We start from the raw sequence: 25362 nt of genomic DNA, 5'->3' as shown, positions 1-25362 counted from the left end.
TTATAGCTTAATTCAAATGAATGTTTCTGGCTAAGCACGAGTGCCTCTACACACTCAAGTATAATTCAGAACTTCAAATCCATTAACAGATGGTTTGCTGCTTCTCAATAGGCTGTCTGGCTTGGCTACAGAAGCAGAGAGAGGGAGAAATGAAGGAATCTTAATATAAACACACACACACACACACACACACACACGGAAAAATCCCTTGTACCATTTAAAGCTGAACAAGGGTGACAAAATGAATGGCAAGGTTTTAAGGTCTGCTTTTTCTAGAAAGAATGCAATCAATGCACACTAGCTAAAATTCAGTCTATATCCATAGCTCTGTTATAATCAAAATTAATAAGATGTAAGTGGTAATCTGATGGCAAGGGAAATTTTAAAAACATAATAAATTGCTTAGGAAACAAATGAAACACTGAATCATATTCTTTCTTGCTATAAAATACTTAGTTACACATTTTTAGTGTTCAGTTTTACAGATTACTCTGCAACTTCTACCAAAACATTTCTTTTACATGCATAGAAAAGCTTCTGAAGTTGTTCTCTACTATTTCTCAATTCTCCTCCTCCCCCCCACCCAGCTCCTTCTGCTATTCAGTCTGAAGTCATTCATATTCAGTTTACTTTCTGAAACAATAAAACAAAGAAAAAGGATACTGATTTGTGAAGTTAATATCTGAGTTCTCATCTAATACATTTTGCACACTTTGAGCCAAATGGGCAGTTATTTTGTAGTCTGCAATTATGAACTTATATCATGTTGAAAGATTATATGGTCTCTCTGTCACTACCTCCATAAGTGTCACAATGATAAGCATATTTGTATTAAAAACACAATATAGCTCATAAACAAAAGAGACTCAGGAGTTTACTTTGGCCAGGTACAGATTCTTGGAAGGTACTTTTATATTTGTGAGCTAAGAGGTATCTAACCAGAAAAGGTGCTGGAGTGAATTATTACAACACTATTCTTGTTATACCATCCTTTAGGTACTTAGGTTCCAGTATAGTTAGAACCAAAAGCCAAACACATTTCATAGTCTGGGCTCAGTGCCTGGAAGAAAAGAGTCCATATGCTTAACACAGCTATGTAACGCAGCCTACTCCTCATTCTTTGTTCACAAAATGTCTAGGACTGAAAGAGATGAAGACTGAATTATACTTTCAAATCAGAAGACACTGATTCTAAGCAGCACAGGTTGAGATGGATTAGAAAAGTAAGGCGGGCAAGCCTGGAATGAGCTCAACACATGCTACACACTGTGTTTACTATTTGGAGAGGTATTGAGAGAAGAGAAGGGAGGGAATACTCTATTATACTGTGCATTAAACGATCATTTCCTTTGTATTAATGACAGTTCAAGAAAATAATATGCTATCCAAGAAGGTATTTCCTGGACCTAGTCCAATGTTTAAGTTCAAGTATTCATCAGGGCAAGTATGTTAAACTTGCAAGTATTGACTAAAATCATGAAAAGTTCTTAGCATAAATTAATTCAGATACTTGGAATACCTTTTAGATTAGTCTTGTGAAAGTTCATCTTTGTAACTAAAGAGGGGCAATTCTCCTTGGAACACGACAATTCTCCTTCTGACTTCTTTTTCAATCTTTTTAATGATGAGGAACATTTAGTAAGGTTCAGCTCTCTGAAAGGAAAGCAAGAAATAATGAAAGCTTGTTTCTCAACAAGGCATGCCAGCATGGATTAGATGATTTCTTTTTTTTTTTAATCTAGCCTCCTTTTACTTTAAACCCCCTTACTCATGCAAAGACTGCACTGCTTTCTATTTTTACATTTATTTCAACTGTAAAGAAGCAAATTTTAATGTATTATTTTTCATTTTATTAAGCCTTGTATCTGCAACTACCACTGCGAAGTTTATGAATATGGACTGTGGGGTAAAGAGAAAAAGGGATCAAGTAAACCACTGGCAGAGAGAATAAAGTGAAAAGCTAAGATCAGGATGCAGGCCTTTGCTCCCCATTCTTATTGTGCTCCTATTCACTACTTCTTTTCCGAGAACATTTCAGGTTTTCTGAGTTTTATACACCATACTTTTAGAGGAGGGTCCTCATTCTGGGAAAGTTATTATAACAATTCAGAGCATTTAACATGACCTTGCATTCTAAAATCCCATCTTCATTATTTAAAAGTAGCAATTCAAATCATACAGCAAAATTATATAAAATAATAATTTTGGGGGGAGGAAAAGCTTTTTGTTTTTTAATTATGGCAAAATATGTAGAGCCAAACATTTGTCATTTCAACCATTTTTAAGTGTATAATTTAGTGACATTAATTACATTTGCCATATTGTGCAATTTGATGAAGAATATTACTTCTTTTGGTAAACAATTTTAACAGAAAGAAAGCACCTACCTTATATTGCAAAAAAGAAAATGTTGCCTATGAGTATTTATAGGTCTAAAACTGAGTTTTCTGCTAATCAGTACAATTGTTAGACGGCATCACAGATAACCATAAAGTTAAAAAAAAAGTATCAGAAAAAGAGGTGTACCTCCAAACAAAGCACGGTTGGTATACAGGCACTACTTACGGTAACTGCGGCAGTCCTTCAACTCGTTTCTGCTTTGCACCATTCAGCATTAGTAAGGCCCTCTGAGATTCAAGGCAAGGCCGCTGTCCGATTTTCTTTGGTATTTGCATCTTTCCAGCCCCAGGCACACCAGTGTTCCCCAGTGCTGGCAAATAGGAATATACCTGTTGGAAAATAACATTATATTGCTTTCTCAACTACAAAGACCTGGAAAGCAGTAAAAAGAAATTACTTGATTCATTTCACCATTAAATTTGGTTACACTGTCTTAGTTTCACCCTTATGGTTGCCATCCTATCTATCTCATTTGAACATGCTAAAATATTAAGAATGTTACTAGTTCCACATCATTAAATGAAGACCACATGGACAAGAAAAATATCTTCTTGAAAATATTTTTCTAATTCTGATGCTTATTTAGTAAAATTTTTTTGATTAGTCTTATGCCCAACTTGTTATGATTCTTTTGTCTATTTTTCTAGAGAAAAACATCTGATATATGTACAACTGGTATTTTGTCATTTCCATTTAATAATGCCTTTCTTCAACAGAAAACAAGTCTGGAATATACAAACAGAATAATAAGTGCAAAAGTCCTTAAAGGTAAGAATTGTTAAAAAAAAAAAAAAGAATTTTCCCAGCCTGATCAATAAATAAGTGTATTTCTCAGTTGTTGAAGAAATTGCTATAGATATTAGATATTAATAATATATAAAGATAGCCAAGATAAAACTGGAGAACCCTGAGTTAAATGCAGCTTTTACGTGTGTGTATAGGATAAAAGAGAATGATAACCTGTAGCATCATTTGCAAATTTTGCTTTTTAAATACCATTAAATACTATATAGATTATTTTTTGGATCTATAGCTTTCCAAAATCACAATCTTATGCACTATGACAAATGATTAAGAAACAAAGATTCTTGCATTATTTTTCTATTACCAACCCTTAAGTATTACTAAATAAGTAATTAAAGTTTATTCACTGATTAAGCCAATTGTGAGGTGAAAAGATACCAGGTCTTATACAGATTTGAAGACCTATGAATTAATGTGCTCTGTTCAAGTGTTAGAAATGATCAAGAATATTTAAAAATTGAATTTATGAACTCACTTCTTGGAATTTAAAAGAACTAGAATAGAGTGACGTTTACCATTTTCTGAAGAGAAAGTGGCTCAGAAGAAATACTGATGGAGCTCTGTAAACACAGCTTTTTAAAGACTGCCTCTGCAACAAACATTTGAAGCCAGGAGGAGGAAAATGAACAAATAAAAATTTCTAATTCCTGTGAAGAAAAGTCTGTAGAAAAAGAGCAATAAATATATTTGTTACTACATCCTATAAAATTTCTTTCTAGAGACTACTTCCTCTGGATGTTATTCATTCAAATAATTCCTACACCAATAACATTTATCCACATAATTTTAAACAACAAAAAATACATAATATTTCTATTCCTTGTCTTTCAAGAAAAAAATTTTTATGGCAAACGTTCTCACATTTGCAAAACAGTAATTGCTTTAAATGAAAGTCTTGAAATGACTATATATGTGTGCAGGTAGCTAGAATAACCTGTACAAAAACCAAAATCCGTTGCCATCGAGTCGATTCCAACTCATAGTGATCCTATAGGACAGAACAGAACTGCCCCATAGTGTCTCCAAGGCAGTAATCTTTACAGAAGCAGACTGTCACATCTTTTTTCTGAGGAGTTGCTGGTGGGTTCAAACAGCTGACCTTTCAGTTAGTAGCTAAGCGCTTAAACCACTGCGCCACCAGGGCTCCTTAGACAGGTAGACAGATATATAACAAACCAACAAACAAACCAAACCCGTTGCCGTTGAGTTGATTCCAACTCATAGAGACACTACAGGACAGAGCAGAACTGCTCCATAGGGTTTCCAAGGAGTGGTTGGTGGATTCAAACCGCAGACCTTTTGGTTAGCAGCTGAGCTCTTAACCACTGTGCCACTAGTGCTCCTTAAATCAGCACAGATGCATTTAATTTCCAATGATCAGTCTCGAGCTGAGGGGAAGAAAGAAATTGGAAAGCTTCCTGTGACCACCTATGAATCCTGTCACTGCAACAAAGGGGGAAAGCCCAAGGTGAAGAGGAGAAAGAAAACACGAGGGCCCACAGGGTTTTCTTAGAAGCATGCTTCCATTTTAATACAGGAAGAGGAGTTATAATTTTAAATGGCAAAATAAATAAACAGCAACAAAAAACCCACCAAGTGCCTCAAATCTCTTCCTTTCAAAAACCTCAAGTACTCCAATAACATGGAAATGCATATTTCATGAACTGAAAGTGGTAAAAGACTGGGGTAACTATTTCCCACACATAGTAATATACTTAATGTTATGAATTCTACATTAATATTCTTATAAGTGACAGAATGGATAGGATACTAAAAGAGCTAAAATTAAACAAAACAAATAGGATAAAAAATTGTGGTATTGTATAATAAGGGAGATATCTATAAACACTGGAAGAATAAGGTCAATAAAATTAGCAAAGTGAACATAATAAAAGAGCTGAAAATACAAGCATTAAGTTAAAATTTTTTTTTTAATTGGACAACATGAAAACTTAATAGCTATATAAGATAGATAGATAGATGACAGACAGACAGACAGACCTCCCTACTCAGAGGCAGAGTTCCTGTAGGCTAAGGGGACTGCACACACCCAAAGAATGTCCTGCCCAGATGCCTTATGGTGTTCCTGCAGTCCTACACTCAGTGGTATTCAAATGCACGGTGGGGGTAGGGAGGAGTTTCCAACAGGGAACATTTAGAAATGTCTAGATATCACAACGGTCCGATCCACAACTGATCATGGGGATGGCGCAGGACTGGGCAGCATTTCATTCCATTGTGCAAGGGTTGCCATGTGGGGCTGACTCAAAGGCAGCTAACAACAACAAAGGAACGTTTTTGGTTGCCACAACTGCAGAGGGAGGGTGCTATTGCATCTAGTGGGCAAAGGCTAGGGATGGTACTAAACATCCTTCAATGCACAGGACAGCCCCCCACAACAAAAAACTACCCAGCCCAAAATGTAAATAGCGTCCGGATGAGAAACCTTGCTTGACCAGAGATCTAAGGCTCTAGGCTTGTGGCAAACTGCCACATGGGAATCTAAACTTTTGGGCAAATGGCTCCAGTCAGATGTTAAGCAGATCTACCTAGCCCTACATAGACATGTTTGCTGAATTCAGATAATCCCTCCCCAAATGGTCTCAATGAAGATACAATTTGTAAGAGTTGGAAATGAGAAAGGAGTTGTTCACAACCCTTTCTCTTTCTACTACTTAGGCTGTTACCAAACCAAAACTAAATCCATTGCCGTGGAGTTGATTCCGACTCATAGTGATCCTGTGTTAGTATTAGCATTAGTATTATCAAAAAGTGTTAGTATTATCTAGAAGTGTCATTTAAAAATGTGCAAGCAGTAAACTGATGGATGACAATCAAAGATCTTTTAAACATTTAATCTCTAGTTATATATGTACATAACGTCTATCATCACAGAGTTTACTACAACCAACTGATCTCTTAATGTATCAGCTCTAAGTAGAAGCAGAAGAAATAACTTGTATAATACAGTTCAATAGAGATACTCTAAAACTAGAACTTTCAAACAGAGTTATTCATCTAAGAAGGAGCATTTGAGGCTCTAGATAGGTTTACAGGAATAAGGAAATGCAAGCTATAACAGATCCACTTCTTACCAGGTAATAGATCCAAAGAGAATGGTAAATAACAGATGAACAAGCAAACATGAGAAACTTAGCCATTGGACTGTAAGACCTCTAAGGGCAGGGTTATTTTTGTAGCTCTCACAGGATGTAGGTGATTAATTTGCAAAGAATAAACACTTAGTATTTGATAGATGAACGAATGACTGGCAGATACCAATAACTCTAACTGGAGAGCCAATTCAGGATGATCTTTTTAAAAAAGCTGATTAAATCAAGCCATTTCCTTGCTACAAGTGGCTTCTCAACTCAACATGGCTTATGAGCTCCTACATAAACTCTCCTACCCCTACTTTGGCCTTATTCTGGCCACTCTTCCCCTTGGTGCCTACCATCAGCCATGCATCAGAAGTTCCCACCTCAAAGTTCTGCTAAATGATGTATCTTCTTCTGACTGGAACACTCTCCTCTGACTCTGCCTACCTTCTACTCATCCTTGGGTTCTGCTTTCCAGGACCACACAATATAAAGTAATTTTATTTATGTAAACTTAATTACAGTCTGCCTCTCCCACTAAAAGCTCCAAAAGGGCAAAAACCGTATTTTGTTTTCCCTCTCTACTATATATCAAGTATTTCGTTCAATTGCCTGGTAGACTGTCACTAAAAATTTGTCAAATAAATGAAGGGGATAGAAACATTCTGATTGAAGCAATGAGTAAAAATATAAACATTCATATTTACAGACGAGGTTCATATAAGGATGGAAAGGGATTAAAATAGTGATAGGCCTGAAGCATGGAAAGGGATTATAATAGAGACAGAAAACAAAAGTGATTAAAGGGTTGGAAGAAGGGTTTAAACAGGAGAAGAAATAAGTTTAAGCCATGGCATGGCAAACTATGGCCTGCTGCCTGTTTTATGATAAAGTTTTACTGGACACAGCCATGCTTATTTATGTATTGTGTATGGCTGCTTTCTCACTACAAAGGCACAGCTGAGTAACTGGGACAGTCCTTCACGGCCAAAAATATTTACTATCTGACACATTACATAAAAAAGTGTGCTGACCCCTAGGCCAATACTTCAGGAATTTCAATTAAGTATAAAAAAGAAACGTCAGGTAATATGTCCTTAAAATATAGAAAGGGATATAAGAAAACTCTATCTGAAGTGTTTAGAAACAAAAGAGAATGTCATCTATATGGGACAGATGAACATGAGATCTGATAGAAAGAAAAAGAAAGGATTTTACTTACCTTCTGCCTTAATATTCTATAAAACAATTAAAAACTAACTGCAATTATATGAAACTAAAATTAATTCCATGGATCTGAATCTGAGTATGGTCACAGTATGAATTTTGTACTTCTGAATTAGAAAAAACCAAAACACTCAATTTGTCATAAATGAGAAAGACAGACCAAGATGTTCAACTGGAAGTTGTATGACAACCAAAATTGAACATCTTTACTAATGACTTGGGAGAAGCAAAAGATAGTACTGAGTTGAAGAATGATTCAAAAAATATTAAAAAAAATCTAGGGGACAGTGAGTTGAAGATAATGGTGATGGAATAATTTGGAAAAGGATAGTGAGAATAGCAGCACAGCTGGAAGAATGTAATCGATGTCACTGAATTGTACATGTAGGAACTTTTGTAATGGTGTAACTTTGGCTATGTATATTTTCACCAAAAAAAAAGTCCTCAAGGTCAAGAAGGGAGAGTGTTGTCACGTCATGGGGTTCTTAACCAATGTCATAAAACACTATGTGTACTGAATGTTAAATGAGAAACTATTTGTTCTGTAAACCTTCATCTAAAGTACAATAAAAAAAATTTTTAGAAAAAGGCATATCCACAAAGAAAAAAAAAAAAAAGGTGGTAAATAATAAAGATTTTCAAATTTCTTCTTCAAAGTATCAACAAAAAAGGGCATTATGAGAAGACCTGGTTCACTTGTAAGGAAAAAGTGTGGTAGTCTACCAACTCCATAATAAGCACTTTATTCTGCATATTACTACAGAAAATTTTATTGCTCTGTTAAGGATACATTACTTGATTTCTGTCTCTTCACAAAGCTTAAAAATCAAACTGTACTAAGAGCAAAAAATTAGGAAGATATCAGACTGAACCATTTTTAGAAATAAATGTTAAATTTTAAAGACTGCTCACCTATAGCACAATTTGTAGCTAAGGAACCAATGGTGTGTCTGAAGGGAAGGCAGAATTTGAGAGGGGTAAGGAAGGGACAAAACCTTCTTTTAAACAAGGATATAATTTAAATCTAATTTACACTTTTAAATATTAGTGATCAAATATAGATTCTGGGAAACAGAGTCATCACTCTGTCAACAGGATTCCAACAGTAACATTAAGGTCTAGTTTCAGTTCAAGTCAGTCACAGGTTCAAACTTCTTGGGTTTAAACTTGTCATGTGAAAACTGAGAATAACAATGGATGACAACGCCCTGCTTTAAAGTGAGGGAAATTCGGAAAAAGAGTAAAGAACGCATTAAGCTGGTGTATAACGTGTAGTGTTGTTGTTAGTTGTCATCGAGTAGATTCTGACTCATGGGGATCCCACACATACAGAGGAGAACTGCTCCGTAGAGGCTTTTTTTTTTTTTTTTTTTAAATTGTGCTTTAGGTGAAAGTTTCCAAATTATTCTCTCATTCAAAAATTTATACAAAAATTGTTTCATGATATTGGCTGCAATCCCTGCAATGTGTCATCTCTCTCCTCCTTTCCATCCCATGTTCTCTGTTTCTATTCTTGCAGTTTTCCTGTCCCTTATTACCTTCTCGTCTTTGCTTTTGGGCAGTTGCCCATTTGGTCTTGTATACTTGATTAAGAAGCATGTTCCTCACGGGTGTTGTTTGCTTTATGTTGTCATTGTGGTTCTGTGCTACTGAGTTGATTCCAATACACAGCGATCCTATAGGACAGAGTAGAACTGCCCCACAGGGTTTCCAAAGAAGGGCTGGTGGATTTGAACTGCCGATCTTTTGGTTAGCAGCCTCAGCTCTTAACCACTTCACCACCAGGGCTCCGTTTGTTTTATAGGCCTGTCTGATCTTCGGCTGGAAGGTGAACTTCGGGGGTGGCTTCAGTTCTGAGTCAGAGTGGTGTCTGGGGTCCACAGGCTCAGGGGTTCCTCTAGTCTCTGTCAGACCAGTAAGTCTGGTCTTTTTTGTGAATCTGAATTTTGTTCTACATTTTTCTCCCACTCTGTCTGGGACCCTCTATTGTGATCCCTGTCAGAGCAGTTGGTGGCGGTAGCCAGGCACCATATAGTTTCTCTGAGCTCAGGCTGGTGGAGGCTGTGGTTCATGTGGTCCTTTGGGCTAATTATCTTCCTTGTGTCTCTGGTTTTCTTCATTCTCCTTTGCTCCAGACTGGATGGGACCAATAGATGTATCTTAGATGGCTGCTGGCAAGCTTTTAAGACCCCAGATGCTACTCACCAAAGTAGGATGTAGAATATTTTCTTTACGAACGATGTTATGCCAATTGACCTAGATGTCCCCCGAGACCATGGCCCCCAGCCCTCAATCCCAGTAATTCGCTCCCTCAAGATGTTTGGATGTATCTAGGAAGCTTCTATGACTGTGCCCCCTTTGTGCTCTATTATATATATATATACACTGTATATACAAATATGTATGTAAAAATATCCACAACCTAACCTATGTATGTACATGGGTATACTCCTATATGCCCTCCTTCCCCTATTCAGCATACGTATCTGCCTGTGTATCTGCTTGTAAGTTTTTTATTTATTTTTTCTGTTGTTGTAGGGTTGTATATACTATAGTACTTACTATGGTTGCTTTTCTTTTTTTTTTCCTTGAGATTTTTGAAGGCTGTGATCTTTGGAAGCAGATCACCAAGCCTATCTTCAGAGGCACCTCTGGGTGGGTTCAAACCACCAATCTTTTGGCTAGCAGTTGAGTGCCATAACCATTTGTGTCACCCAGGGACTCCTGTTAACATGTAGTAGAACGCTGTTGGACTGCTGGAGTCCCTGGGTAGCGCAAACAGTTAAGTGCTGAAAGGCTGGCAGTTCAAACCTACTTAGAGATGCCTCTAAAGACAGGCCTGAAGATCTGCTTCCAAAAGGTCACAGCCTTGAAAACCTAATGGAGCAGCTCTACTCTGCACACATGGGGTTGCCATAAGTTGGAACTGGCTTGATGGCAACTAACAACAACCACGAACCTTTTACTACAAGGCTCATTATTTCATGCATTTGGTCAAACTGTAAGATAAATTCTATTTCCTTAAAGGTAATCACTATACGGGAAACAACACATAAACCTACACTGATAGTTTCTAAAGCCACTGCTAATCCTGTCCTGAACCCTCAAACTCAAAGAGGTTTCATTGTGGAATGAAAACAGTGAATTCTGTTAGCCCAATGTTTAGTTCTCATTCTAGTAAATAATGTCAAATTCTGCTGTTTCAGATTTTCTGAGAAAATAACGTGTCTATTCGCTATGCCCTTGTTTATAGAAGCACACTTGTACAAGTCAGACCCTGGGTCCTGATGCTCAGGAGACCCAGGTTCCTGGAGAGCTATGTGACCCATCAAGGATCAGAGATGCATCTTGATATACCACCCTAAACCCCTGGCTCCCAGGAGGGTGGAAAATATGAGGACAATGGCACTGCTGGCTCCTTTCCTGCTCAGACCAAACTGCACCTACATGTGCTTCTGTAGTCACACACAGACTAGGTTTATAAACAATGTACTTTCATCTGTGTGTGTTTGTGTGTTGTATATGCCTACATGTAACAGAACGTACTGCATGTCCATAGCTGGAAAGGTGCATGTGATTGCACAGGTTGTACCCTGTACGAGTGTGTCTGGCCCAGAGTACCATGGGGGCTAAAATTGAGCCCATATTCTTCTGCCAAGCCTTACGCCCTGAGATGGTGCTGCATCTTCCTAGAAGAAGAGGCATCTTTTTCTAACTCTGCTCACCAACCCATGCACCCTGACACAGGGCCAATTCTGCCCAGAGGGCGGATTCCATAAAGGCTCCATATGAACAGAAGCAAGGTATGCTGGCCCTTAAGCAGTTGTCTCTCAGCTCCAAATCTACCCTTCTAGGCTCTTCTGTGTGATGTTGAGAAGGAGCTCTGCAAACTACATTCTCCCTCTGCCAGCCGCTCCCTGTGAGTCTCTATCAATAGGAACACTTGGAGGAGACTGGCAGGCAGGAGAAGGAAATAGAGGCTTGACCTAGCCTGTTTGCTTCCTGTTCCTGCCAGGGTCACCCCCGCCATGTGCTTTCACCTTAGCATCAACGGTTGATTCCAGTCCACCCCCTTTCTGTCACTCTCAGAAACAGCCACAGCATGCCCTCCTCAGAGACACCAGCCAAGGCTCCTTCTCAGAGTTTTCAATGACAATTTTGCAGTTTCTTCTCCAAGCTTCCAGTTTCTAATCACCCCAACCTCTTCCCTTTGTCCCCCTGCCCTAAGGGTGGTAGCACAATTCCCTGCAGTTATTATCTTTATGTCTCCTCAATGGCTACTTTCTGCCTTTCCGGTCCTCCAATGCCTGTTTAACCAATTCCCTATATTAAAATCTTGTTGCTGGGGGAAAAAAAAAACTGCTGTTTCTCAAAAAGATAAAAAAACACTAAACTACTGATTAGGAATGATGGAAAAGAAATGGTAAGAAGGGTTCTGAAGGAAGACTGAATTTGAGCGAAGAAATGTTAAAAAATGTTAAAATGTCATGCAACAAAGGACAGTTAGTCCACAAAAGGAATAGTAATCACCCCCTCAGCTCAATAAAAAAGAAAGAGAAAAAAGAAAGGAGATAAAATGCATTAGATAAAAATCTTCTAACTTTTGTAGTGTAGAAAGAGACCTCTCTTTGCAGAGGGCATCATGGAATAAATCCTGAACCTAGTTATAACCTGGATTCCTATTCTAGAATATCTCTTCAAAGTATTAAAATGATTGACAGCATATTCAAGAACTTTTTCTTTTATGTAAGGCCAAGATGTACTGAAACACATATGTAGCAAAATAGAGTGTTTATTTAGCAGTTTAAAATACTGATAATTAAGAGCATAAAAATCATCTTACATTTTGGGGCCACAAAAAGCTCACTTGGTTTGAGATATGTTCATTTTAAGAATTCAAGACTACAGAAAGAGCGAAAGAATGAGAGAAACAAAGAAAAAAAGAAAGAAAAAGGAAAAAAGGACAATCTTCCCTAAATGATGCACACAAGATCTTACAGAAGCTTCTCTCAGTATGGAAGCCAAAGAGTTGGATAGAACTCTTCATGAGGTGAGCATGAGTTCTGTCATCATATTGCTTAAATGATATCCCACTCTCATTTACTTTAGAGGAGGCTTTAAAATTAGAGTAGATAATAGGGGGAGGAGAAAGAGTGAAAAAATTATGCATATTAGTTACTTTTATTTGCTTCATCCATACTCATTTATTGTTAGATCACTTGACTCAATGGAAAAGAAACAGTGGCAGCTTTTTATGTTATAGTAAGAAAGAAATTATACAGCATTAGGGACATGGGGAATATGCTTTAACCAGTTCTATAACCCAAGTTAATGCAAGTGGCTTTATTACATATTAAGTATTCAACGAATTTCATTTTTTAATACTGTTAAGTATTCACGCAGAAAGAGACCTGGGAACTGTTCATATGGCACAGATAAGATTAGAGACTGATAATACTTTCTATTCAACTTGAATGATTAGAAGTATTAAAGGTACTGAAAATAGTTTACCATGTGAGATTCTAAAACACCATAGATAAAAAAAGCAAATTTAATGAAAAGGCAATAAACTGATTTTAAATTTGTCTACTTAAATTTTTATTTGCATCGGATGGTTTAATTATAATTTTTAGCCATAGGATTAAGGAAAACATAATAATATTATATATCAATACAAAATAACTTATTTTCAGAAAATATTTTCTATACTGTAATCTAACATTCAATTTTTATGAAATCATCAAAATAACATTTGTAGATAATAAATGATGATGGGGGAAATGCTCACATAATGTTTATAGAAAAATACAAATACAAAAATTACATATACAGTATGAGCTCAACTACATAAAAATGCTTAGAAATAACAGAAGGAAATATATTGAAAAATTAACAGTGGTTATCTGAGTGGAAGCATTACGAGCAACTTTTATCTTCCTCTTCATATTGTCTCTCTCTCTCTCTCCCTCTCTCTCTATATAACTATTTTTAATATATACGTAAGTATGTATATAAATATTTAAATATATATATATATACACATATACACACACACACACAGAGCCTTGGTGGTGTAGTGGTTAAGAGTTCAGCTGCTAACCAAAAGGTTGGCAGTTTGAATCCACCAGCTGCTCCTTAGAAGCCCTATAGGGCAGTTCTACTCTGTCCTATAGGGTTGCTGTAAGTCGGAATTGACTTGACCGCAACGGGTTTGGTATATATACACACATACACATACATATATATATAGTACTTTAAGGAAAGCTTCAGAAGAACATGTGTTAAAGATTAAGCCTGCCTAAAGAAACCTAAAACTAATTTCTAGAATGGGTCTAAGTAAAATATATTAATACAAACACACTTACCATCACATGAAAGGGAAACATAACTTCCTAAGTCATCAGACATATGTCGCATCACATTTCTACCCATCTTAAGACCAAGGAAGATCCAATAATCTACTGCTGCTCCAAGAATTCCAGTCAATAAGTAAGCTAGTTCATGTTTGAAGACCTAACATTAAGATTGGAAAAATATTATTAAAATAAATTATTTCTATGTGTGTTTGTTTTGAATACCTGTTGAGAGAGAAAACTTAGCTATTTAAACATACAGGGTATGCTAACACTAAAAGGTATGGTTAAGGGTTCTAGCAAACTAATTCACATTCTATTTTCTTCTTGTGCACATGTGCACACTAGCAGTATCTCTCTCTCCCTCTACATACACACACACACAATAAAACAGTTAATAAAAAAAATTTCCGGGGACTTCTATATAGATAGCCTAGATAGAACTTGTACAGTAATTTTATCCAGTGGTGTCAAGTGCTTTAGTCAGACAATAATTCCATTAAAACAATTAGGAAATACTTGGCTTCTGTGGATTTTTGTTAATAGGAACAAACGGATATAAAAGAAGATAGATTTAGTCACCTCTGCTGTTGATGAATATAGAATAAAACTTTACATTTCTCTAAATGGGCACTTTCCTGAAAAAGACTTGAAAAACACAATGAATAAAAGTTTTAGCAAATAAGACTGTCCATTTGTTATAAAGAAGTAGACTGACTCAAATCTTAAGTAGACAAATACTTGTTACCTAACCCAGAGCTATATAGAGACCACAGTTTAAAATGATATGAATATTGTTTAATGTTATCACTTCTATAATAAATATTATTAAATTCCTATAAGAACTAGCAACAACAACAACAAAAAACCAAACCCATTGACATCAAGCCAATTCCAACTCCTAGCAACCCTACAGGACAGAGTAGAACTGCCCCATATGGTTTCCAAAGCCGTAAACTTTTACAGAAGCAGCCTGCCACATCTTTCTTCTGTGGAATAGCCGGTAGGTTCAAACCATCGACCTTCTGGTTATCAGCCAAGCGCTTAACCACTGCACACTAGGGCTCCTTACAAGAACCATAGCAAGGCATAAAAACCTTGCTTACAATAAGTGTGTTTCACCCTAACATTTAAAAACATTTTTGTAATCTATAAAATTCAGTATAAAGATGAAGAGGTGTGAAAATAATATTTCAAAACACCTTTGATTTAAATGTAAACATTTTTTCACAATAACATTAAAGCTAGTTGAAATTCTTATATTTTTGGTATTTGTTGTCCAGGCGTGCTGGATGCGTGAAAAAATCACTCAACAGTTGGGTAGAAGGCATGTGAAAGGGTTTTAACAAACGTTATGTGAATAGATTATAATTGCTACGTTCTGCCATTACTATGCCCAATATGGGATTAGTGACAGAGGAATCCCTGGCATTTTGAACTCTCAGTAACTACTGGATTTGTTTCACTTGCCCTCAGCAGAAAAGGTTCTTTTGTATAGACAGAGTATTTCATTAGTACATCATTCCTTATAATAAAAAGCTATTGGTAAAATGATTTTAAAATTGAAGTTCTGATGTGTGGTTTGTTGTGCAAACAAGGGCCAATGGTCAAACAGCATATACATCAGAGCTACTGAAGAAGTGTTTATCGAGTGAAAACCCAGAGTCAGGGTCAGTAGCAGGTATGAAGCCCCATCACACTCTGGGGCAGCAAACTGCAATCTGGCAGGGCTAGGATTTAGGTTCTGGGAGACAGACCCCGAAGTGCTAGGCTGAGGGGATTTTAAGCTGTCAGTCTAGCGAAGCACTCCCCTTCCTCTGATATGCCAAAGAGCCATGATACAGAGCCTGGACTACAGCCTGATCCTGCCAGATCAGGATTCATGGGTGGACATCAGTACTGTTCCCTCTCCAACCTTGATTAGAATTTAAACCTTGCAGCTGTAGCTGTATGACATGGGAAACTAGAAGCAGGACTGAACATATCAGCAGGCTGGGAAAGCACCAATGCCTCCCACGGCATGATCTAGGGGGCTGGGAATCAAGTCTTGCAGTTGACCAGAATTGACTCCCTTAAATACCAAAGAACTTTTCAGGAAGTTAACTCCCTTCTTTGTGAGGCCAACTTGTAAATGATCAGTCTGTGAAGTTAAATCAAAGTCCCTGGACTGTCATAGTCATGGTTCAATATATCAAGGGAACATAAAACAGGACAGTGAAAATATATATTTAAACCTGCAAATTTTGATCAGGTCCATATGCACGCCACAGATTGCTCCTTCCAAAGTAACATATATATAAATATCAGCAATGACACTACCCAGGAAGGAAACATGAGACTGGTAAATTCTGATTTCTGAAAGTATTCCCCATTTCAAGGATACAGTAAATTTGGGTCCACTCAGACCCCAGGTCCTAAGACTCTTGGTAGGGAAGAAAGATGTTAGCACATAGAGCTAAGCTTCATATAAAACCACAATCTAGCACACCATCAATTAAAAATAAAACTAATCAGTTGGAACTTTTCCTCTTTCTTTACACAAATGTATATACACATGTATCTGACACTATAGTTGAATATTAATATTGCTTAATATTCAATTTGCCTTGCTATTACTCTTATTGAACAGGTAGAGAGGGACAGGAAGTCTTGCAGTGCTTGCTAGGAATAGGAATAACTATAGCTTCTTCACCATAAGAAAGGACCTGCAAAGTTATACTTATCCATGAGCAATTAGGTAAACATGCACACTACCACATATTCACATAACCATAATAGGAAATTTTTATATAAAAAGACACTTTCAAATTGGGTTCTTGGATTATATTATATTTTTAACTATGACACTCACTATAACCATAGGGCCGAAACAATGTGCTATAGATTATATTTACTGCAAGCAACTTTAACAAGTATAAAACAATGCTACAATCTTTAGCATAGTGGATATATATGCTTTAGAATGGATTGGTAAGAAAATAGCAAATAAACCATCAAGGGAGAAAAACTTTCTTGGATAACTGAAATGTTTGTTAAAGCTGAAAGAACGAAACATGAATACCCTAAGGATTAATTAAGAAATAAAAGGCAGACATGATTTACATGTATACCATATAATGCCTTCCTATTAGAACTCTTTTCTAATATGTTAAACTCTATAATCAGGCATTCTGTCAATACAGTTCTTTATTATCTGCCAGTACAGGTAATCTCCAGTTTATAAACTTTGTGATCTTCCAAAAACTGACTAATATGTCATGTAGAATACACTAGAGTCTTGGCTTTCTAACTCCCAGGTTAGAGCTTTTCCACAATATCCAACTGCAATAGATGACAACTGCTCTAGTACTTTTATCGGAAAGATGCAAACATAATGCATGTAGTATGCCTCTTCCCTATTTTAAATACTGGCATTTGAAACATAAGAACAGTGTGTTACAGTGGAGATGTGGGCTCTAGTCAAGGCTTCGCCCTAACAAGCTCTGACACCTTGAATAAGTTAAACTCTTTAGCCTCAATTTCCTTCTCTTTAAATATAAACTAGCTTCCATTTCTATCTCTAATTGCAGAGTTATCCTTTTATAGCACTTCAGTATATCCCCCCAAAAGTGGGACTTACCACCAAGCTTAGAAAAATTTGCACCTCCTCCATAACCCTGACACAGCCCACCTCTGCCTTTGGAAAGCCCAAAGCTTTCTCAGATTAATGACAATGAAACTCACTGCCATTGTGTCACTCTGCAATACTTGTTGATTGACATTATGACAAAACAATATTAGCATAAACTGAGGACTTCTGTTTAGCTAATGACTTAAATTGAATGCTTCAACTCAGCAAATCAAGAAACAAATGCTTTACAGTACGGAAAATGATGTCTGTGAACATGCACGGAATTCTTGAAATTGGAAACTGCCAAAAAGATTTAATTAACTACAAGAATGAATTCTAACAGATAAGTAACATAACAAAAAGGAAACCAGTTTATATGATTTAAACAATTCAAATCTTAAACAGTATATTAATTTGCAAAGTTTAAAGCCAGTTCTCATATTACAACTAATGCTACAACTTGTTGGAGACTGCTTCACAGATATGTTGCTTTTATTTATAAATTTGAATAAAAATGTTCAAGTTAAACATGAATAAATCTGTTACTATTTACATCAGTATTTCCTGAGTAATTTCTAATATGTGGTAGTCCTTTGATGATTTAGTAAAATTGTGAAGTAGTCAGTTTTACTGTTTTCAGCAACATATGAGCAATTTCATTTACGTAATTAAATGGATTAAAAAAAAAGTTCCATAATGAAGAAGTATTTTCTCTCCTTAATGATTCTATTGTGTAAAAAGTAAATAAAAAGTCAGATAGTAATTTATAAGGATGCTGTGAGCTTTAGCTAAAAAGTACTATACTCAACTCGCAATGAGGTATAGGCAGCTCTCTGTTGAATATTTTCAATTCCCACATATTTGCACATCATACTTCTTTTTAAACTAGACACATGTACAACCAGCCACCCTGGTAATGGTCACATAATAAGATTAATCAAAAAGAAATCTAGCTACACTGAGGCATAGTCTACCCTTTTTAATGGCTGTTTGTTTTTTTTTTAAATTAAAGCTCTCAAAATACTTTCATTTTTCTAAGCATGCCTCAGACCCCCTTTAAGTAGAATTTTAAAAAATCAGTAAGGACTCCTGTTTCTGATAATGAAGGCTTAGGTAATTCAGATGAATCCTTTTAAAGAAGAAAACAAAATACTGGACGCAATATGCAAAATATCTTCCAAAAAGGCACCAAAGATACAACGAGGGCGTACCAGGCCAAAATCTAGGAGAAAGTACAAGGAAAGTGAAGCATTCAAAGCTAGCTGACTTTGTCTTGAGGACATCTACTGATGCCATAGAAAGGGCAGAAATATGGAACTGTGGTTTCTGGAGCCGAGGGGAGAAGAGGTATGAAAGTCATAGCCCAGGACCTAAACTGTGATCAGCTGAGACCCTGAAAGACTTCACCCCCAGTGTAAAGGTGAATTAGAAACAAAACTACATACATTTATAACCCTTCACTTCACTTGTGGACTACCCAAGAACTCTGAAACCTAAACACTGGATGAAGATAGTCCTTGACTGATAGCACATCCAGGCATCTAACAGAAACAAACGGAAATTCTCTCTGGAGAAAGACATTCCGGTCTTTGCCATAAATGGTTTCTACAAATAATTTTTCAAATGAAATGTCCACATGATATCACAACAATACAGCAAACTATAGCTAGTAAACAATACAGCAAATGATAGACAGTTTGCAAGACAAAAAAGACACAAGAGAAAGTAACAGAAACAGATCCACTAAGATTTAAGATATAAAATAATCAGATATAGACTATAAAATAGCTATTATTGCCATACTCAAGGACAAAAGAAAACCTTGAACATTTGGTGGGGAACTGGAAACTATAAAAGTCACAGTAGTATGGAAATAAAAAAAGACTAGAACTGGAAAAGAAATACTAAAATTAAGAATGTAATGGTCATGTTTAACAACAGATTAGACACAGCTGAAAAGTGAACTGGTGAATTGGATGAAAGACTATCTAGATGATGCAAGGAAAAAAAAAAAGGAAAATATAGATGAGAAGGTAAAAAAACAGAAGATATGAAGAGTAGGTGTAACATCAGTTTAAGCAGAATTTAAAAACTAAGGGAGAGTAAACAGATCAAGGAAATATTTGAAGAGAAACTAAATAAGAATCTTCCTTAAGATAGACTTTATAACAGTTTGATGCCAGAGCTCCCAACTTTAATTACTATGCTTACTGCCCCACAAAGAAAACATTACCTAGCTATCAGCTATGGCATCATGACCAGTAAGTATGATAATATATCAGTTATACAAAACAAAACGGCATCACAATATACATAGCAGAAACTTTAAGGAAATAAATAAATAAACAAACAAACAAATCCCCAAGGTAGATTCAGAAAAGTTGATTAAAACAATTAAGCTTGATCTAATAGGTGATAGAGACATGGCAAACAACAAAGGAAACACATTTTGGCCACTAATTTTATATAGGGACAATAAATTTTCAAAGCAGAAATCATACAGTATATTCTTTAACTTTGATTCATTATTAGAAATTAATAACAACAAAATCATAGCCAAACAAACAAAACCCATTAACAACAACACAAACCCATCCATTTAGAAAGTTTAGAACACCATTTAAAAATATCTCTTGATCAAAGGTGAAATAAAAATTGTCAATAGAGAACATTTTTAAATAAACAATGAGAGCAACCTTGAACAAAGTATGAAAATCTATGGGATGAATCTCAAGTTGAACTCAAAAGGTAATTTACATTAAATGCATGTATTAGAAATAAAGAGTGAAAAGAAAAAAACCAAACATCCAAGAAAGTAGAGAATTAAGAAAACAACAGCAGAAATTAATGAGCTATGACAAAAAAGTAGACAATATAGCCCCAAAGGCAGATAATTTTGCAAAGGAGAAAGGTGACTATTAGTATCTTAATATAACAAATTATTACAAACTGAGTGGCTTAAAACAACAAAAATGTACCCTCTCATAGTTCTGGAGGCTGGAAGTCTGAAATCAAGGTGCTAGCAGGGTCATGCTTTCTATGATGGCTCTAGGAGAGAATCTGCTCTATGCTTTTCTCATAGCTTCTGGTATTGCTGGCAATCCTTGATACTCCCTGCCTTGCAGAAGCATCATTCCAATCTTTGCCCCTGCGTCACATGGTGCTCTTCCTATGCGTGCCCAAATTTCCCTCATCTTATAAGAACGCCAGTCATTTGATTAGGTTCACCCTTATCCGGTATCACCTCATTTTAAATTGATTATAATCGGCAAAGAACCTATATCCAGATAAGGTCACATTCACAGGTATTAGGGATTAGGACTTCAACATATTTTTTTTGGAGACACAATTCAACCCCCAACAGTCTACTCTTTGGTACCCAAAAAGTCATGTCCTTCCTATGTACAACAAACATTCACCCCATCCCAATATACCCAAAAGTCTCAACTCATTCCAATATGAACTCTAAATCTAAAAATCTCATCTTCTAAATCATCTAAATTAAGTACGGATAAGACTCTGGGTTCATCCTGGGACAAAATTCCTCTCCATTTGTGGACCTGTGGAACCTAAAAAACATGTTATCTACTTCCAAAACATAATGGTAGGACAGGCATAGAATAGATATTCCTATTCCAAAAGGGAAAAAGGGTCACAGGCCTCAAGCAAATTGAAATCCCAGTGGGGCAAATTCCATTAGGTTTCAAGGCCTGAAAATAATCCTTTGTGGCTCAATGTTGTCTTCTGGGCCTCCTGGGATGGCACCCGGTCCTCTCGACCCAAGGTGTGGCCTCACCCTCTCTAGCCTTTGCATCTGAGGCTCTGCCCTTGGAGTCATTCTTCCTTCATTTCTTCCTGTCTCTGTCCCTTTCTTACTGCTGGTAAACGAAATTCTCAAAAACCTTTTCGTCTGTGATGTTGAGGGGATTCACACCATTAGACATGAGGGTTCGCCCCAGATCCTTCCTGGATAACCTCATCTTAATTCCTGGCTTCTGCTGAGATGGCTGATTGAATCCATAAGTCAGATGCCTACTTTTCTTAGCAAATGGTTGTTCAGCCACATCCCTGGCCGTTTCCAGAGCTCACTACCTAGATAGACTAAGAATACTACAAATCATCAACTGCTGGTTTCTTTTTGCTTGCCAATTCATTCTTCAGTTTCTTTCTTTCCTCTTGCATTTTATTGCAAGCAACAAGGAGAAACCAGGCTACACCCTCCACACTCTGCTTAGAAATCTCAGTTAAATATCCAAGTTTATCACTTATAAGTTCTACTTCCCACCCTACAGAAGAATTCAATTCAGCCAAGTTGTTTGCCACTTTATAACAAGGATCACCTTTCCCCCAGTTTCCAATAACATGTTTCTTATTTCTATCTTGATACCAGAATCACCCTAACATTCCTATTTCTAGCAACATACTCTTCTTCATGACAATATAGCAATCTCCTAGACAACAGAGGTTTTCTTTACAGCAATCCTCACTTCTTTTGCAGCCCTCACCAGAATCACCTTTAGCAACTATATTTCTACCAACAGTCTCTTCAAGGCAATCGAGGCTTTTTCTATCACATACCTCAAAACTCTTCTAGCACTTTACCCATCACCCAATTCTAAAACCACTTCTATATTTTTCGGTATTTGTTATAGAAACACCTTACTCCCAGTAACAAAATCTATTTGTTTCCTAGGGCTGATATAGGAAGTTACTACAGAGTGGCTTAAAACAACAGACATCAATTCTCTCACAGTTCTGGAGGCTAGAAATCTGAAATCAAGGCATCGGCAGGGCCATGCTCTCTCTGAAGGCTCTGGAGAAGGAGAAACTGCTCCATGCCTTTCTCTTAGCTTCTGGTGTTGCGGTCCATCCTTAGCCCGCAGAAGCATCATTCCAATCTTTGGCCCTGCCATTACATAATATTCTCTCTATGTGTCTAAGTCCAAATTTCCCTCATCTTATAAGGACACTAGTCATTTGATTAAGGTCCAGCCTAACCCAGTATGACTTCATCTTTACTTAATTACATCTGCAAAGACCCTATTTCAAAATACGGTCACGTTCACAAGTACTGGGGGTTGAGACTCCAACATATCTTTTTAGGGGATACAACCCACAAAAGTGACTACTATTTATTACGCATCCAATGTGTGCGTGCATGTTGCTATGTACTTTACATTTTTACTACATTTAATTCAGTCAACTACCCTTCAGATAGATAACACACTAAAATCACTGCATATTAGATTTCTAATAACAGGCCAAAGGTACTTACGAAGAAACATTTCAGGAAATAACTTTTAACATCCAGAAAGGCATTTTCAAAAATAAGTAGTATTTCTTTTCAGTAGAACACAAAAAATTTTAAGGATTGACTCAAGTTCGTTTATCACAGGGTCGTTATGAATTGAAATGTACAAAAGTAAAAAAAAATCTAGAATGGTAACTGTACATTTCTTTGCTGTCATTCACTAATAATCAAATAACTGCCTATTATAAAGCTGAGGGGATAAAGGCATTAGTCACAATAAAACTAAAGAAGTTTATAAATATATATATATTTGGGTGCATTTTAATTTTCTTCAAGTAACTCAAAGAATAAAGGGAACAGGAAAAGATGAATACTTCAAAGTACTTTTTCCACAGGCCAATATTTATTTGTAAATTAATCCCACTTACATCATTAGATTTGTACTTTTCCTTGTGAGAATATATAGTCCACTCCAAAAGCATATTTACTGGTTTGGTCAAAAGTGCAGAGGTCTCACTTCCTGACCAAAAGAGTTCAAGAAGAATTGCCTTTCCTGTAATTTTCAGACTCTGAGAATCTGACCAGTCATACAACCTAATTAAAATATGAACAAAAAGCATGTCAATTTGATTACCTAATATCAATTTGATTACTGCATTTACTAAACATATTATCTTTTGTCAAAAAACAACAAAAAAGTTAGCATTTTTGAACACAGAAAGTTCATAATATTAAAAAATTATAAGATATACTAAAAGACAAAGTATGACAAAATGATCTCAGTACAATAAAATCAACAACATTGTACACACAATAATCTATCCACAAGTTTTAGAATATAAGTAAAACTTACCGTGGGCATTAGAAAAGCTGTATTAAAATCTAGTGAGATTTTAACTTAAACACTCAATTACTAAAGAATTAAAAAAATATAAATCTTGAGGTATGGAAACACTTTTACCTATCCAAATATATAACTCAAAGAAAAATAAAAATGTGAACTGAGGAAACAGAAAACGAGTAAATGTTACTGCCACTGAAGGACAGTGTTCAGAAATATGTTTCTAAAATAAGAAATCTACTTTAAAATAAAAAGGTGATATTTTAGAAGTATGCATATATATGATTAGAAAAATGGTGTACAAGAACAATGGAAATATACAAAAATGTTATTTTTAATGATTAAAACTTACTTTTGAGTCAGGTGCCGAACCTCACTTTCAACTAAATTAAAGAAAAATTTAAGCAGTGTCAGGTGGAGCACTTTAGAACCAATAATATTTTCGGAAATTTGGTGACAAAAATTTTCATTGAAAAGACAAGACCTGAAAAACATGAAACCAACAATCTATAACGTACAAGCAATTCATTAAGTAATTTGTGGACAAAGTATTTTTTAATTAATTAGTAATCTATTTTCTTCCTTTAAAAAGTAAACCATGTCAAATACCTATTATTACTTAATTATTAATAATGCAGACGTAATTTCTTTATTTTTCAATGACTAATGTTTAACAACCATCTGGTATTCTCCAATTGTAGTCTTTAATTTGCTGATAAAAAACAGATTTATTCATTTCATTTATTTCTTTTGACTGAGATGACCAGATAATGCTTTCAATTTACAATACTCTTCACAATCCTCTGCCTACACAAGATTATTCTTTTTCATTATTTTAGTAAATTAATGTCATTTAGGGCTATTTAGAGCTTTTAAAATTCAGTATTTTCTTTTCTTTTCATCTTCTATAGCAGTACTGTCCAATTGAACTTTCCGTGATGATGGAAATGTTCTATTGGACACTAAAATGTGGCTAGTGAAACTGAGAAGGAGCCCTGGTGATGCAGTGGTTAAGCGCTTGGCTGCTAACCAATAGTTGGGTGGTTTGAACCCACCTGCTGCTCCGTGGAAGAAAGAGGTGGCAGTCTGCATCCATAACGATTACAGCCTTGTAAACCCAATGGGGCAGTTCTACTCTGTCCTGTAGGGTCACTATGAGTCAGAATCAACTTGGTGGCAATGGGTTCAGTGTAACTGAGGGCCTGAATTTTAAATTATTTAATCTTAATTAATTTTAGTTTAAATAGCCACATGTAGCTAGTGCCTACTGTGTTGTACAGTACATTTCTATACTATTTTTTAAAGAGAACATAAGCTTACCAGAACTCTAGGACTTAGAGCAAAAGTCTAGGCAATTACATTTATTATAATCTTCTCCCAACTTTCTTATCAATTGTATCAACAATGTATTGTAACTTTCTATCTTTGCTTCCACCTTCCCTGCCCCCTCTTGGATACCATATGAGAGTCTTTAACGGCTATTAAATCTAACAATTCGTTTAATACTTCAATCTGTTCTATAACATCCACCACCCCCATATAGTTATTCAGTATATATGACAACTAGCAAAGATGGATAACACAGTATCTCTCCTTTTTTTAAAAAAACTTTATTATAGAATATTTCAAATATATACAAAAGTAGAAAGACTAATATCATCCAACTTCAACAACAGCCATCTCATACCTAATTTTGCTTCATCTATACCCCTATCACTTCCCTAGGCACCCTCCCCCTTCTCACCAGTCCAATTATTTTGAAACAAAATCTGGGTACT

At 36.0% G+C, this 25362-nt stretch overlaps 1 protein-coding gene across 2 annotated transcripts in view; it reads right to left on the bottom strand.

Moving 5' to 3' along the window:
• SLF1 (SMC5-SMC6 complex localization factor 1) overlaps positions 1–25362 on the bottom strand; it is a 75662-nt gene that overhangs the window by 5957 nt on the left and 44343 nt on the right. For both annotated transcript variants that reach the window (XM_023730119.1, XM_023730120.1), the window contains exons 12-17: positions 23937–24068; positions 23172–23337; positions 13895–14042; positions 3720–3865; positions 2566–2729; positions 1520–1653 (exon numbers count right to left, since the gene is read on the bottom strand). In XM_023730119.1, the coding sequence (XP_023585887.1) occupies positions 1520–1653; positions 2566–2729; positions 3720–3865; positions 13895–14042; positions 23172–23337; positions 23937–24068 (890 nt within the window). The remainder of the gene's footprint in view (positions 1–1519; positions 1654–2565; positions 2730–3719; positions 3866–13894; positions 14043–23171; positions 23338–23936; positions 24069–25362) is intronic.

The sequence above is a fragment of the Trichechus manatus genome, unplaced genomic scaffold, assembly GCF_000243295.1.
Source record: "Trichechus manatus latirostris isolate Lorelei unplaced genomic scaffold, TriManLat1.0 scaffold00032, whole genome shotgun sequence".
Classification (NCBI taxonomy): domain Eukaryota; kingdom Metazoa; phylum Chordata; class Mammalia; order Sirenia; family Trichechidae; genus Trichechus; species Trichechus manatus.
Note: the sequence above shows the minus strand (reverse complement) of the source record. Positions and strands in the feature narration are given on the sequence as shown.